The 17,435-nt window shown below is 40.4% G+C and overlaps 1 protein-coding gene across 1 annotated transcript in view; it reads left to right on the forward strand.

The window, feature by feature from the left end:
• The window catches only part of RASEF (RAS and EF-hand domain containing), a 66,954-nt gene that overhangs the window by 15,070 nt on the left and 34,449 nt on the right, over positions 1-17,435 (forward strand). The window contains exons 2-3 of the mRNA XM_069474092.1: positions 12,038-12,184; positions 15,713-15,803. Coding sequence (XP_069330193.1) covers positions 12,038-12,184; positions 15,713-15,803 — 238 coding nt within the window. The remainder of the gene's footprint in view (positions 1-12,037; positions 12,185-15,712; positions 15,804-17,435) is intronic.

The raw sequence follows: 17,435 nt of genomic DNA on the forward strand, positions 1-17,435 counted from the left end.
ATCAATGTGTAAATATTTTAGTCTATGAGTGTCACAGGTTCTATGGCTTTACCTCCTTTCAAAGTACTTTCTGTGACAAATTCTTTGACAAATTTCTTAACTTTTATGAGAAAAGACTTGTATGTTGTCTTCATTTATGATTCTTTTGAATATTTTCTCATACTTAAATAATTCAGAATTGTAGGACTTTTCATTCCTTTCTATTCTGTTACAGAATATAATCAATTAAAGAAGCCCATCAAAAGATTTTTCCTATAAATTGAGATATTCCAAATAACAGTTACAGAATTTCAGAATTAAATTTGTACACGTGAGCTCTTGTCATTTAATCTGTTCAGTTCCTCAGTGTCTTCCTGTTTTTAGGTTAGTTTTCAACTAATTTTAATCTGCTAAAAGCTTCAAACACTGAAGGTAGCTTTTATAGCTCCCATTGTTCAGTATATGATTAAAGTTTTCCAACTGATTTTGAACAAAATGTGATGAAAACTTATGAGGAATAGTTTACAAAAAACATAAGACATTTAGGAGTTCTTCAAAGGTTCAAACATTTCCCAAACCTGAAGGATGATAGGTTACAAAGAGATTAAGTGACTATCACAAAACTGTTTAGTTTAGAGAATGTAATTGTGTGTGTAAATATATTTGAAATGTTGACAGCTACAGATTTTATTTCAGGTAAAATAAAAATCAAAGGCAGAATATCAAAGTTTGTTTGAATTAAATTATACATACCACCAATTTCAGGTGTATTTCTACTTCACAGATTTTTTAATTTAGTAAAAGTAGAATTTTTACCATAATATTTTACCCTTTTATTTTTCACTGAATTTATAATATCATTTATAAAAAGGTTGGGTGTTTTCTCTTCGACTAGGCGCACTTCCAAAAGCTTTACTTTGATTCCATTCAGTGGTTGGAAAAAACCAAACCATTATTGGAATTAACACAAATGATTGTATTTAAAGTATCATATTGCACTCACTGATATCAAACTAGCCTCATTCATCTTTGAGAAGTTCTTTTTCTGCCAATGGAGATGACCTAAACAGCTATTGCTCTACTGTTTGCATTTGTACAATAAAATTTGTAATCAAAAGTATGCAAAATTAATATAGAACAACAGTTTCTTGATTTAAGGTAAAGTTATGCTTCACAGGCAATGTATAAATGAACTTCTGCAGAAACATGAGTAAAATTGTAGACTCTGAACACAGTTTTCTTAAAAGATGTATAATATTAATAGATGTACAATATTAATAGATTCTGTTACTTCTTCAGGGGATTTGTATCTTCTGGTTTTCAGGTGGTTCATAATATCACTATAGTTTACCATGGTGGAGGATAGATGTTGACAAGCTTTTCTTTTTTTCTTTTTTTTTAAATACACTTTACTTTTTTTAGAATGGTTTTTAAATTTAAAGAAAAATTAAGAAGATAGTACCGAGTTCCCATATAACCCGTATCCAATTAGTATTAACATCTTGCTTTGGTGTAGTACATTTGTTAGAATTAATGAATTGATATTGATATAAGTCCTTGTTTTATTCAGATTTCCTCAGCTTTTCCCTAATGTCCCCTCCTTGTTTTGTCCCAGCATCCCATTCAGGATACCATACTACATTTAGTGTCATATCTCTGCAGGCCTCTCTTGGCTGTGACAGTTAAATGTTTGAGCAGTTACACATTCATCAGTTTTGTCAAGGAAAGGAAATTGGGTACTTAACTTTTTATTAAACATGCACCTTTTTTTGTTTGTTTTTTGAGGCCATTGCCATCAAATATAAAAGCTTTGCTATCCAATGAAATAACTAGATATACACTTAAACCATACCAAGAAATGGTTAAGTCATTGTAGCAAGAGCATTCCGATTACTCTTTATCGTGTATGACAGGTCTGTCCAACTTCTGTTTTCTGTACCTCTTTAATGTGCACTGTGCTTGTGATTTCCCAGTTTCCCACTAATTTGGCCACAAGCTGCCTGGCAGCATTGCACATCTTGCAGGCAGCAGCACAACTGGCCAGCTGTGCAGGTGGCCAGCAGAGGCAGCTGCCTCCAGTCTTTCTCCAGCAGCGCCTGAGCTCTGAAGGAGTTATCTATCTCCAGCTTCCCTCGTCCAGGCTTAATTTGTTTTATCAGTGAGTATTCTGTTTCCTGGTCCTGAAAGGAATGTCTTAGTTACATTGTGCCTGGAAAGGGTCAGGAAAGGAGAAGTGAGTTCAGTATCACTGATCGCTTCTGATTTAGCCAGGTATAACTGAGAAGTCTTTTCACTGCACGGATGTCTCTCACACTACGAGGTGAAAGTGGAGAGCCACCAAATCCATCATGGCTTGTTTTAATGAAACTGTCAATAACTTTAAATGCACAGTTAGCACATAATTTAATAACAGTTAAGAGCAGTGCAGCTTTTTGATTAAAATGAAAGGGAAATTCTGGATAAGTGCTAAAGTGGACAGGATATAGGACAATAAGCATAAACTGGAATTACCCCTGTGCAAACCTGGGAACAACCTTGTTTACGAGGAAATCTTACATAGAAACTGATAGCAATTCTTATTTTCTTCCCAAACCCTGTATTTCTTGCCAAAATAGAAATAAATTTTCAGTGAAAAATAACTATAATGTACCTATTATACTAATATTAGTAGATTATGCCTACATTTAACTTGACTCAAGGCAAGTTGATGTGAGGGAAGTAAGTACTGGAAGAGTAAATGTGCATTGCAAGATAAGTACTCTTAAATAAAGAAGTACGTATTCTTACATATATACACACACACGTATAGCACATTAATAATGTGATATTGACAGAATGAACTTATGTATGTGAAAAAATTTGATCTGGATCTTAGGGGCAGGATGTGAAGAAGAGCCTGTCTTCCTGGGTGTGAAAGGGCGAGGTCCGTATTGCTCTGCTCAGGGCCTTACGTTAGTAGACTGTAACAGGGGACAGCAAAGCAAGACCCATCTGGCACTCTGCCTATTTGTGCAAATAAAGTTTTGTTGGAGCGCAGCCAAGCTCATTCATTTATGTGTTACCTAGGGCTGCTTTCACTCTGCAATGATAGAGTTGAGTAGTTGCAACAGAGATTGTATGGCCTTCAAAGCCTAAACTGTTTTCTAGCTGGTGCCTTACAGAAAAGATTTATTCACCCATGGGCTAAAACCTTTGCAGACTGACCTTGAGCATGACCTAACTCTCCTTTTTCTGTTTGCAGAGAACTGGCACCCCTAAGACATTTCTGTCTGTGGGGCTTTCACAACACAAGGCTTTCTTCCTTTTAGTGCTTTCCTAGAACACCACACAGACGGGAGACAGCCACTACTTATCTTGAACTCCGTTGAGCAGTGGAGTCAAGAATAATAACAGATGATAGCAATGGCTGCACTTACTAATTGCCCACAGTGCACCATGTACCGTGCCCAGTGTGTTTCAGCAGATGTGCGTCCTCACAATGACCCTGTGTGGTTAGGCTTCATCATTCTACCCACTTTATGGATGAAAAAACTAAAGCTTGAGAAGTTAAGTATTTTTCCCTTGGTCATAAAGCTTAGATGTGGTGCGGGAAGCATTTAAATCTGGCCAGACCGTTCCACTTACCCTGTGCACTGTTCATTCATGACTTTAGAAGTCCTCAGTTGTTTTGAGGCTGTACCTTCTCTAAACCTTCAGCACAACGCCTCTTGCTGTTTCTGTCTTCCTGCCCCCACTGGCGAACCTCCCAGTATCCAAATGTCAGTGATTTTGAATAGGAGGCAATTTGCAATCTGGATTGTTTCTAGACATTGCATGGATCTAGTTAACTGTCTCATCTTCCAGGAAATTTCCATTTTAAAACCTTTGAGGGAATGTTACCCAAATAAGTACTCATTCAAGTAAAACATTTGTCAGGATAACATGAATCCAGAAAGAATTTTATCTTCAGGAAATGCATTTGGGCAAGGGGCCCTGGGTGAGACATTGGTGGTTTAATGCCTGGACCAGATCCTCCTCTGATCAGTAGAGGCCAGGGAAACCCAGGTTGCTGGACCAGGTTGTCTTTGCAAGTCAGCTGGCTGCTGGGACCAAGCTGAGGAGAACATTGTCTATTTTCTCTAGAATGGAAGGCCAGATAACCATCCTGTAGCTGAAGTAATGAAGGGAGAGACCTATTTTGAGAGTACAGATTGGAACCACTTCCAATCATAGGCAGCTCTGTAAGTAGGCAGAGGCCATCCTGTCCAGAAAGCAAGACTTGAACTTCAGAAAGAGAACTAGTGTTGCCCTGTTCTAGCAGCATAGCTGAATTTGGCCCTTGGAATTTTTTTCTCTGGTTAATTGGGGTTTATTCTGGAAGTGTACATACTATGTAATAAAAGTGCATTTTAAAAAGAGTAATTTTCACTTAACTTGTATGAGAGGAAAAGGAAAAGCCTTTGTGCTTAGTGACTAAATAACAGTGTGGTTCTTTCGGGGCATCTAAAAAGGTCAACCGGTATTACGTTAGTAAGAATATACTCCTTATTCTTACCCCAAAAGAGAAATAATTATACTATCAGATTTTAACTGTTCATGATTTTACCACTTCTATGGTAAAGAAGAAGCTAGTGACAACTGAAGCTTCATATTTCCAGATTATATGATAATGGTCTTAGTTTTGTCTTCATCTCTGCAAATTTATTTCAGAACCCTTTGTTTAATTCTCTGCTTCAGCCAAATTTGTGTGAAGATACCAAGCTTGATTATGACATCTCTTCCTTTAAATCTTTCTGTGGCTTCCCATCCTCTCGGAGTACCCTCTCCACCCTGTGTCTCTCACATGCTTTCAGGCCCTTCGCGTTCATCTGGCTCCTGCCATGTCTCCAGCCCCATCTGCAGAACGGGAGGCTCCTACCCTGTCCCCACCCACCTCTGCCTAAGGCTTTGCACAACCTCTGCTTATTGATGCCTAGAGCAGGGCACTCCACTCCAGCCCCCTTTCTGCTTTCTGCCTAGTTGACATCTGTACATGTTTCACGTATTTCCCCACGGACTGGTCAGGCTTACCTGTTCTTTGCTGTCAGAGCATCTTGTACTTACTCTTTACAGAACTTTCCAATCATGTGTGAGCTTCCTTCTAGTTATGTGGCCTGAAACTCGGTCTGCTTCTTAGCATTTTATTTCTAGGATCTCCTGTGGTGCCCCTTGGATGCCATGCATGTTTTCAGTTCTTATGGTTAGTTATTAGGATCTTAGCATCAATTTTCTTGGGGCATTCCTTAGTATAGAATGATGAAGACGTTTGCATTTAATACTGTTTGCTTTTGTTCACACAAACTGCCTTGGGTTTTAGATGTATATAACATGTAGTTTGAATAAATGGTTTAGCTCCCTATTTTGATGTTTAAAGCGGCAGGACTTGGAATCTAAAGGCCAATTTTCCTAATAACTCTATGGGGTTGCCGTGTTCTGTAGTGTGGAGGGGGGCTGTCTGCACTTGACTATTTCCCAGGGATGTCCTGAGATCAGAGGTGTCCAGGCATTCTAGACACCAGCCTTACTGCATTACCGATAAAAACATAAATATACATATGATATTCTCAGTGAAATGTTACATCTTATGAAAATGTGTAACCTTTTGAAATTTTTATATATCTTAAGTATACCTGTCATTTCTTCGAGTACATATAATTTTCTTTTCAGCATCAATGGGAATATTTGCCATTTAAGATGCTTAATTCCTGGGGATCATTTTAAAATTTTAAGTTGTGAATTTTTCATCAGTAATTAGCCATTACTATTGTCACTCGTATAGTTCATCATATAATTTATTGAACAAGAAGATAAATAGACTTAGGTTTTAAGCATCTAAAACTGACTGATAATTCAAGGTGTATTTTTCTCTAATTGCATGTCATTTTTGATATTTTGAGATAGAAATCAGATTATTTTCAGTGTTGGTGGCTCTCTCAGCACAGAAGTAGAGACTTTTTTGTCTTGGCCAACTAATGCTTATGACTTGACCCTTAATCTTTAACCAGTATTAATATTTGTCAGGTACATCCATAAACAGGTCTGCATGGTCTTTGTGAGTCCAAGTGTATTTGCCTTAGATGAGGCCCTGGGTCCTAATGAATTGAAAGTGCTTTCAAGTCTTGTCATTACCGGGCACCCTTCTGAGCACTTGGATGTGCCAAACTGGGTCAGGCCCCGAAGAAAACAGAGTTGTGTGTGTGGCCATTGTGTAGTTTCTGCTTGCTTAACCTTTGACGTCAGGAGCAAGGGTGCCAGGAGAGGCCAGTGACTACTACACCCTTGGAGGGGAACAAAAGATTACCTTGGCACCAAGTCTGTTGAGTTGAAGAATCCACAGGTTTTTTTGGCTGCCTGTGTAGGGCATAGCATTTCAGTCTGAAACAGAGGGACCAGGTATTATATTTTGCTATGGCGAAGTCGTTTTTTGTTTGTTTGTTTTTGTTTTATTTTTGCTTTTTCCATCAGGTGTGAGAATGGCCAAGTGCATTATGTTACAGTCTCTTGGCATAACCCAGATGGTTCTGTAGTTTCACAAATACGGACCAAATGAAGCAAGCACACAGGCAGACGGGGGCAGGAGGGGGCAGGTGGGGGTGTGCCCCACTGCATATAATAGCGCTTTCCCCAAATAGCTTTAAGTAAACTAAATTTTGTAAGGTTATCTCATTTTAACCTTAGTCATGCTTTCATTCTTTCCAGGAATCCTTCTGTAATGTGGACACTCCTTGTAGCAATGATACATATCCTCCTCCAAAGTGATCTTTAAAAATATCTACATTACGTTTTCTTAAATGAAAATATGTACTTGGGACCCCTTGAAACCAGTTCAACACCTTTGGCATGAAGGGCTAGTTTCGCCCTAAAGAGCCAGATTCTGCAGCCAGATGGGCTGAGTTGGAATCCTGGCTCTGCTACTGGGATGATACTTACCTCTCTCTACCTCAGTCTCCTCCTCAGTAAATAAGATACTAATAATAACTGTATAGGGTTGAAGAGAATTACATGAGTAATCACGTAAATGCTTAAATCATCACCTGGACTGCTTAGATAAGGTGCTCAGTAAATGCCTGCTTCAGTATATGATTGCTCCACAATAGTCTTTTGTTTCCTTCTAAAGAAAGTGGGTGTGGTGGTTAAGACTTACCCTGATCATAAAAGTTTTATTACTTAGTTAATGTATGAAGCTATCAAGTAAGGAGGTAAGGAAGTATTTTAATTTGGAAGACGATGATAAAATACCAAAAGAGGAAACTGTAATGCCAACTTTCTAAGCTTAAGCTGACTGTAAAGAAGAACTTCCAAGTCTCGGTGGGTTCGTGCAGTGCGAACTTACTTCTCGCTTATGTGTCGGACAGGCTGAGGAGATCAGGTAGCTCTCCTGGGCAGTTTCCCTCCACGTGACGATGCAGGAGTCCCAGCACATTCCACCATATGCCTTTGCCGTATTGGAGTTCTGCGCTTCAGCTATGGGGATGAGGGGAAGGAGAGAGAGAGGAAAGGGGGGGGGAGAAAGGGAGAAGGTTTATGTGTGGGAGGGGGAGAGGGAGAGAGAGAGACAGAGAGAGCGAGCATTGGAAAAACTGAGAAAGAAAGAAATAAAAAATGAAAGAATAAGAGCTGAAGATCTTGCAAAGGATTTTAGGGGCCAAGCACAGAAGTTGCAAACAAATACCATTTCTGCTCCCTTCCCTTCCCCAGAACTAGTCATGTGGCTCCAACCTACCAGCCAGCAGGGGCTCTGGGAAATCCAGTCTCCCTGTGTGCCATGTAATAGAAAGGATAGTTGAGTATTGATGCAGTTCTGGCACCGCACTCAACCATGTAACATGTTTTGTTAGTGGTAGATGTTCTCTGTAATTAATCTATTTGTATAGTTCACTGTGAACTAATCCTGAAATTCTGTGTAATGAATGCCAGAACCAGCAAACGACCCAAGAGAATTTATGAATCATTATGTTTGTTTCTCGTTTTAGAAATTTGCAGAAAGTGGGGGAATCTACTGAGACATCCGCTTCTGAACATTTTATTTTTGTACAGTTAGCCAGTAAATAAGGACCCTAGGTGACAGTATCTTAATGGCCATCCCTGACAGTCAGTTGCCTGTTAAGGAGCCTGTTAAAATGCCTGTTTTGCATTCAGTAAATGACAAGGGCAAAGAAGTTAATGATACAAAGAGTAGAAATTGTTTGTTTGTTTGTTTTCCTACTTGTCTCTAATAAATAGGGCTTGCTGTTGAAACCAGTATTTGTACTCAGCTCTGATGGGAGGGTGATAGCAGTTTTCTGTGCCTTACATCATCAAACAAAGTGACTTACTCCTGCAGATTTATTAGTATTTCACTTGAGCAATTCTTTTGAATCATAATTGGCCTCTGCACAGATCAAGCATTGTATGTGTAAGAGCAAACCTGGGAGAGTTTACAGCCACATGGACGTACCTTGGGGCCATGCTTAACTGAGCTTCAGAGATAATGTGCACCTTATGTTTTCCAGTGTTTCTTGGGTCTGTGGATTGATTTTGAATCCCATTGCTTCTACCAGAGTTCAGATGTTTAACACATTTATGAAGCGTTTGATAATATGGTGGGTCACGTGGTCTCCAGCAGGTGACTGAGTTTGAATCCCAGCTCTGCCGCTTAACCCCTGTGTGACCTTGGGCACTATACAATATTTGTTTGCTAGGGCTGCCTAGTTATTATTGGTAACAAATACCACAGACTGGGCGGCTTAAACAGCAGACATTTATTTCCTCCCAATTCTGGAGGCCTGAAATTTGAGATCAAGGTGTGGGCAGGGTTGGCTTCTTCTGAGGCTGTGATGGTGGAAGGGAAGCTTAACATGACTGGCACCATTTTGCTTCTGACCCCTTGAGGTAACATCCTTTAGGTTGAAAGCTTCTGTATAGCTTTGCATGTAGGCTAGAGGAGAGCTGACAACCGCGCCTTTTCCAAAATTAACTCCTGGGGAGATAAGAAAGGTATACACACAAGTAACAATGCTATGTTAAAGATTTTTAGGAACATCCTAACCTTTGTCCTCCAGAGTTAACTGGCCAAAAGCAAAGTTTTACAACCTCCTCAGATCCTCACTGATGCCCAGATGCCTGTGACCCTCCGTTACCTGTTGCAACCCAACCACATCTTCCCCTTCCCTTAAGATGTAATAAAAAGAAGCCTAAAGCTCACATGTGCTTAAGATAGTTTTTCGGGAGGTTAGTGCTATCTTCTCCCGTTTGCTGGCTCTCTGAATACAAGTTGTTTTCCTTGCCCCAACACCTTGCCTCTCGACTTGCTGGCTGTCCTGCAGCGAGTGGTCCCATCTGGAACTCAGTTCTGAGCCCTCTGTCTTTGGCTTGTGGATGGCTGTCTCTGCCTGTGTCCTCACATGCTCTTCCGTCCGTATGTGTCTGCATCCAAATCTCCTCTTTTTATTATGTCACCAGCAAGATTGGATTAGGACCCACCCTAATGACCTCATTTTAACTTAATTACCTCTTCAAAGACCCTGTCTCCAAATACAGTCACATTCTGAAATAGTGGGGGGTTAGGATTCCAACATACGAATAGGGAATCAGCCCATAGCAGGCCCTTAGTCCTGCCTAATCTGCAAAATGGGTTAATAAAAGTACTTCAAAGATATGATGCATACAAATTACTTAGCACAATACCTGGAATATAGTGAGTACTTACTAAATAGAACTCTCATAAATCTTATTATATCTATGTCATCTGTTCCAGTTGGGAGATGACTCTATGTGTGGGCTTTTAATTACTAAGGGCTGGGATTATTTTGTGTCTTCACAGCATTGTGACAGGCTGCCTTCAACAGAGTAACAGGGCAAGAGCCCAGGGAATGTTGATCATGCGCAGGGTTTGAGTGGTCTTCTGTGGCTGTCACTTTGGTGTCACTAGGCACCATAGATGGCTGTGAAATGCTCTCAGACGTCCTGACTCCTGTAGTGGCCTGCCCAACAGCTTTACCCGAGCTGAACAAGCGCCCGAACAAGAGTAATCTCTCCATGCCAGGGGCAGGAGACAGAAGGCTTTTTGCATTTTGGGAGAAGTACCTGTAAAATCACAGAAGCAGATCACCAAACATAAGAATTATCCACGCACTGGAGGTGATTTTTAAACGAGGCAGTGTGTGAAAGTGATTAGCTTTCCTGTGGTAATTAGCTGTCCCCTAACGTTTCTAGACTTGATGAGAACTGATAAAATTCTGTGATGTTGGTATTATGGTAAGTTTTCATCTCAGGCCGAAAGAATTCCATAGTCTCTAAATACCTGGCATTTCTTATTTCACTGGTGTAAATGTTCTTTGCTTTCAAAAAAAAGTGATGCTACTGTTAGAACTCCGTCACAGTTTATGTATGTTAAATGCTAGCAAGCGTGGCTTTCCACTAGGATCAGAAGAAGGAAGGTTGGATTGCATGGACTGTGATGTAAGCTAAGGAGGCCTATATGCAGTCCTTCAAACCAAAAGAAGCTTTGATATGGTGGGAGAGAGTGTGTTTATTAAGTCCACCCAGAGTGCTAGCATCTGTCAACAGCGGTTGAGTTAAACAGACTTCATTAAACATAAAGGTGCATTATCCATAGATCGTGCTAGATTCCACTTAGGGCATCATCCCCTGAGCTGTGAGTCAAAGACACCACTAGCCTCACCAATTAGCTCCTTTGCTCTGTCAGATCAGGCACTGAATCTGGTTCCTTTTTCTTTTGAAATATCTCTGAAAAATTTTATCATTTTTTAATAAGAAGGTATTAAATGATAGGTATGAGGCTATCACATACAAATACTGTAACACAATAAGAAATACAATATTTTGTTTTTGTTCCAGGTTCCTGGCACACAGCTCCTAAAACCAGTGGAATCTCCAGAGTGACAAGAATGCCCTTTAATGAGATGACTGGTGGCTGGGGGCTTCTAGATAGCTTCAAAATGGGGGCTGCTTGCCAGAAAGACCAAGACATGATTAGAGGGTTGAATCGTTTGGCCCATCCCTGACCTCTGGGGAGGACAGAAGAGCTGAAGATTGAGTTAGCCATCAGTGGCCAGTGATATAATCTATCATGTCTATGCAGTAGAACCTCCATGAAACCCCTAAACAATGGAGTTTGGAGAGTTTCTGGGTTGGTGAACGCATTGAGGTGCTGGCATGGGTGGTGTGCCCAGAGATGGCAGGAAGCTCTGTGTACCCACCTGCCCCCATACCTTGCCCTAAGCATCTCTTCCATTTGGCCATTCTAGAATTGTATCCTTTATAATAAACTGGTAAACCTAAGTAAAGTGTTTTCCTGAGTTCTGTGAGCTGTTTTAGTAAATCATGGAACTGGAGGAAGGGGTCATGGGAACCCCTGATTTATAGCCAGTTGGTCAGAAGTGCAGGTGGCAATTTGGAACTTGTGATGGGTGTCTGAAGTGGGGGCAGTCTTATGGGACCGGACACTTAGCCTGTGGGGTCAGTGCAACCTCAGGGTGGTTAGTGTCAGAACTGAACTGAATTGTTGGTTGCACAGTTGATGTCTAGAAAGTTGGAGACTTTGTTGGTGTGAGGAAAAAATGCACGTTTGGTGTCAGAAGTATTGTGAATGACAACAGTGCAAATACATATATAAATATGAATTTTATATGAAGTAATTTTTAACTGACTATAAAATAATAATTAACAGGGACTGATGAAACATGGAATTAAGTAATTGGTTTAATGTACCTAACTGTTATGTAAATTTATTAACTTTCTATTTAAAAAACAAAACAGCAATGGCAAAAAAAAAAAAAAACCCCAGCAAAGCCTTCCCTCCCAGACCCTTCCTATGCGTTTCCACTGCCCTCAGAGGCCTCCATCTCCTAATGTGGAGAAAAATGCAACAGCGTTTCTGACTGTATCTTCCCTTCCTTCTGGGTCATTTTATCATTGCTGGTTTTCCCTTCCTTGATTTTTTTACTTACGCTTCTCATTCTTAAAAATATTCTAAACAGTTGCCTTTTTGTTTTTTAATTGATTTGATTTAATTTAATTTTTTTTTTTTTTGTGGCAGAAAAGAGCAAGTTAGTACCCTGTATCAAAACATCAACCTTGTGGAGCCAAGACTAATTCAGCCGTATGAACATGTTATAAAGAACTTCATCCGTGAGATCAAACTCCAAAGCACGGAAATGGAAAACCTGGCCATTGCAGTGAAGAGGTACTGCAGTCCTGCCTTTCTGAGCGGCATGTAGGGCCCTCTGACTTGCTCTCGGACACGGGTGGCGAAGGGACTGAAGCACATGGTCACATTATGATGTGGGAGGTCCTCTTGAACCTCAGGAATCTAGAGCTTTCTAAATTAAGCCAGCACAGGGGAAGTTGAGTCAGGCAGTAGTTTATAGGGTTAGTCAGCAGTCAATCAATAGGTCATTAGGGTCTATTACATAAACTCTTCAGGACCAATATAATTGATTCCATATATGATTCAATATAAAACAATTCAGAGATTTATCTTATATCCAGCCACTGGAAACACATAGGAAACTTTAGAAACGTAGGCAGCATTTAAAGCCTGGACTTGTAATTTACAAGTGTGAGACCTTGGGGGCGGCAAGTTACTTACGTATCTGCAAAATGAGGATGAAAATATTCTCATCCTCAGGGTACTGAGACTTAGTGGATGAGATCATGGGTGGGCCCCTCAGGCTGTGCCTACCCCTGGAAGGTGCTCAGCAAGGCCATTTTCCCTCTCTCTGGCCCTCATTACCCAGCCCTCCCCTGTGAACTGGAAGCTAAAAAACTATCAAACTTACTGTATCACAGACAGTTGACATAAGACATAGCTGGCTTACATGGTATATCTTACTCCTTTTAGCAGCCACTTTGTTGCAGAAGAACAATTTATATGTGTTGCAATCCAAGCATCAGCCTCTTTTCTCCCTTGAAGGACCACATTCCCTCAGCACGTATTGGGAAAGAGAGCATTCCGTTTGCCACAAATCTTGGGTGTTGTGTCCCATGGATGCTTCTTGCTGCTCCACCAGCAACTTCCGCCATTCTGCACATTCTCCGCCCAGAACTTGCACTCATGGCCCCTTTGACTGGGTGCTGCTGGTCTGCACAGGGCTCCTCTTCTCTTTATTCTTCCCTTCCACGTAATGTCGAAACTATCTAGTTGAACCTTTGGAGTAACTGAAAGGAATTAAACTGTAGAAGAGAAAATGTTTTAAAATCCTGATGCCAAGTAGGGCCTTTCTTGTAGTCCTAGAGTCAAGCAAGGGTTGAACTATTCCCAAGGGGTTTCCTATGAATGTTTTCAGTCCCTGACTCTGATCTTTCCCCTCAAGTTCTAATAAGATGAAAGGTGATCCTTAGAAGTGCGGATTCTATAGAACATTCTGGAGTGTGGAGGAGCCCCAGAGTGGGCCACCTTTGGGGTGACAAGCAGACGTACATACTGATTTTTCAGAGTGTCAATGAGTGTCTGTTATTAATAAAACAGACAAACTCACAGGTACACATATACAGACCCACACAAAGATGCACACATGCACAGACACACAAACACAACATCCTATCTAAAGACAGTAGCATGTAAACCCACAAGCGGAAAAAAAAGACTGGCGTGATTTGTGTTCTTATTACCAGCCACGCTGCTCTCTCACTGTGGAGTGAGTATGTCACATTAGTTTGAGCTGTGCTGGTGTGTCCCTCCACCCCTCTCCTGAGCTCCCTGGGAGGGATGCAGAGCCAGGCTCTACCCTGGGCCTAGGGTCTCCTAAAAGCTCCTCTATTAGCTATCGAAGACCTCCACAGAAGTGTTTAAATAGCTGCTGGTGTACCGTTCCCTGCATTGTCAGACAAGGAGCATTCATCCTCATCCCTATTTTTGGTTGGGGAGGGTCTCAGTCTTTCCGCTCTGCACTTGCCCTGGACAATGGGCTCCCAGTGTCCTGGTAGGAGCCTAGGTTACAGGGGATGGACATTTTACTAGAAATTAGAAATTGCTGGGCGGACACTGGGTCATTATGGATTACCCTGATTTACAAAAGAAGAAAAGTGTTGCTTGAAAGTGAGAAAGGCAGAGAGAGCACATTCAGGAGCAGTCTCAGATGTCTGGGACTGGATATCTAGAAGAAATGGGAAAATGGTCATAACAAAGGGAGAAAGGATATGTGGCTTAGCTATTTACAGTTCCGGAGTTGACAAAAAAAAAGAAGTTGCTTTGGAAATATATAATTTCTAGACTTCTAGTAGCAGGTATTTATAAACAGAAACTAGTTGACTTTCTAATATTGGTTAACATAGCCACGGGTAAGCTGTAAGGTGAGGAGGAAGTAAACAGGAGTAAAAAATAGTAATGCTACCCGAAATTTTACTTTGGGGTCTTTTTCCCCCCCATGGTGTTTCTTTGGAGTTTTATGTAGCAGTTAAATTATTGCATGAACCAATTGTGTTGTGAGGAAGTAAATGTCAAAAACAGGTAGAATTCAAGGCCAAAGTGGAAGATGGGAGGGAGGTCTTATATTTAGGCCCTGTAATTAACAGCCCAAGTTGATCACCTCTAAACCCCCAGGTGGCTGTTTTCAGGTTACTTATAATCTAGTTGAGTAGGCAAGGCATGTGCACACGAAAAGTTAGACAATTGGACATGTAGCTCAGAGAAACAAAGGAAAATAATTTGTTAAGGTTTAATCTGAAGTCTCAACCATTGTAAAGTGACAGACATCTCCATGCTAGACAATTGCTAAATAAAATAATCCTGGAATCTCTCTTACCAAAATTTTTCCATTTCTAACTTTTTAGCAAATCAGTATGCTCTGCCTCCATAGAGATGTGATCTATTAATTGTGTTAATAATAGAAATGGAATTTTTCCAAACAGTAGTCTTATGTACATTCTAGAAGTTTAGGGAACTAATTAGAAATAATTGTTGAGATTTTTTTTCCGTTTTAACTTTAACATAAAGCATTGTGAGTTTCATACAATAAAATTTTAACATTATATCTAATCATCTCTTTGCCTTGAAATTTTTTTTGTGTGTGTGTCCAGGGTTTTAACTCAGTCATGACAGCAAAAAGGATTTTCAGAATTTATTGAGAGCCTCTCAGAGATTTGGTACCTTTATTCCTTGCCACAATCTAGTTTAATTATTTTACTTAATGTATTTCATTTATTTAATACAGTCATATGCCATTTCATGAAGTTTTGGTCAACAACAGATTGCATGTACAACAGTGGTCTCATAAGATTATAATACTGTATTTTTACTGTACCTTTTCTATGCTTAGGTATGTTTCCAAACACAAATACTCACCATTGTGCTGTAATTACCTATAGTATTCAGTACAGTAACATGCTGTATAGGTTTGTAGCTTAGGAGCAGTGGACTATAGTATATACCGTATAGCCTAGGTGTGTAGTAGGCTATACCATTTAGGTTTGTGTAAGTACACTCTGTGATGTTTGCAGAACAACAGAATCTCCTAACAGCACATTTCTTAGAACATATCCCTATTTTTAAGCAATGCACGACCATATCTAGTTTTAAAATCATCTTACACCAAAACAGTCAAATTGCCCATCCCATTTTATTATGTGGAAGAAACGGGGAATATTATGGATGAATGGTGTGTTTCTCCTCATCTGTAAAATATAGGGCTTGAAACAGATGAGTTTGAAGTTTTCTCTTCATGTTACAAGTCCAAGGGTCTAATCAAAAGGTGTGTACTCTTTTAAATTTCAGAGCCCAGGACAAGGCGGCCATGCAGTTGAGTGAGTTGGAGGAGGAAATGGATCAGAGGATTCAGGCTGCAGAACATAAGACGCGGAAAGACGTATGTTTCTGGGATTGGCCATTCATTCAGCAGATCTTTACGAGGCACCTTTTGTGCACTGGGCCCCGGGCACTCCCCTGGGTGTTGGGACATGAGTACAGCAAGTCCAGGCTCCCACGGACACTCCCACGGAGGCTCCCAGCAAGGGGATTTTTACTGGTGGTGTTTTTGGGGCATAAGTAAGGAGTGATAGAGATAATAATCGAATAAACAAATAAAGCAGATAATTTCAGATAGTGACAAGTGCAGTAAGAAAATGGCGTGTGTGATAGACAGTGACTGGGAGAGGTGGCTGCTCAGGTTGGGGGCCAGAGGCGTAGTTGAAGAAGGTTGACGAAGGCAGAGCCAGCCTTCAGTAGAGGTGGCTTGACCTCCACGTGCCTGTCTCAGTGCCCATCTCCGCTGCCAGCTTTAAATGTAGATTACAGTGAAATTAAAATCCTGTCTTCAAACTTGGTTTTATAATGGAATATAGTCGTCCCTCAGTATCCACAGAGCATTGGTTTTTAGAACTCCCCCAACCCCCATACCAAAATCTGCATGCTCAAGTTCATATGTAAATGGCATAGTATTTGCCTGTAACCTATGCACATCCTCCAGTACACTTTAAATCATCTCTAGATTACTTATAATACCTAATACAATGTAAGTGCTATTTACAAATAGCTGTTATACTGTATTGTTTTTATTTGTATTATTTCTTATCATTGATTTTTTTTTTTAATATTTTCAATCCATGGTTTGAATTCACAGATGTGGAACCCGTGGATATGGAGGGCTGATTATATACCTTTATTCAGCATTGTAGGGTCCCTTTGCAGTTGAAAGTTGCATGCTACCTTCAGTGATTTTCACTGAAGAAATAACTATTTTTTTTCCTTATAAAGTGTTTTTGAGTGAGTAATGTTACGAAAACAGAAAAAAGACATACTTCTTTGAGTAGCCACTGTTAGGTTAAGAACCCCGTTTTAATTTATTCATTTGCCCTGTTAACATTGAAAAGCAGGCAGCTAAATAGTGTGGTAGTGGCCTGAGCCAGTAGACCTTGGTTTGCATCCTGCCCCTGCCCTTAACTAGACAAGGTGGCACTGGAAAAATAACCTACCTTCTCAGCCTTTGTTGTTCCGTCATTGAAAATGGGATAGTGCCACCTGCCTGCTTTAACAAGGATAGCATCATGATCTGACACAGTGCCTGGGGGGTGGTAGCTGCACTGGGACTGTCACTGTGCTTCTCTGTGGCCCTGCGCACCTTTGGTCCCTTTCAGATTCTGCATCTTACATGGCATTACCCTGTATATGCCCATGGGTCTCTGTGTTGTCCTCTCTCTTTATAACAAGTTGAGTAAGTATTTGCATGTCATATTCAACTAAGTAAATGGGTCAGGGTTCACCGTCCAGCTCTAGTGCAATGGATATCCCATTCTTCTGCTAGCACTTGCCTTTTTGCAGTCTAAAAACAGTGATATCATTTTTTTTCTGCCCTGTTTCTCTTTATCCACTGTTTTTAATCTGTGCACTCAATTCATTCGTGAGACACTTATCAAGCACATGTGTTATTCTGGTAACCAATCTCATTGCTTCTTCCAGCTAAATACCTCCCAAATTTATTGTTGGTAATGGGGATAGGACC

This window comes from Eulemur rufifrons, chromosome 7 (assembly GCF_041146395.1).
Source record: "Eulemur rufifrons isolate Redbay chromosome 7, OSU_ERuf_1, whole genome shotgun sequence".
NCBI classification, from domain to species: domain Eukaryota; kingdom Metazoa; phylum Chordata; class Mammalia; order Primates; family Lemuridae; genus Eulemur; species Eulemur rufifrons.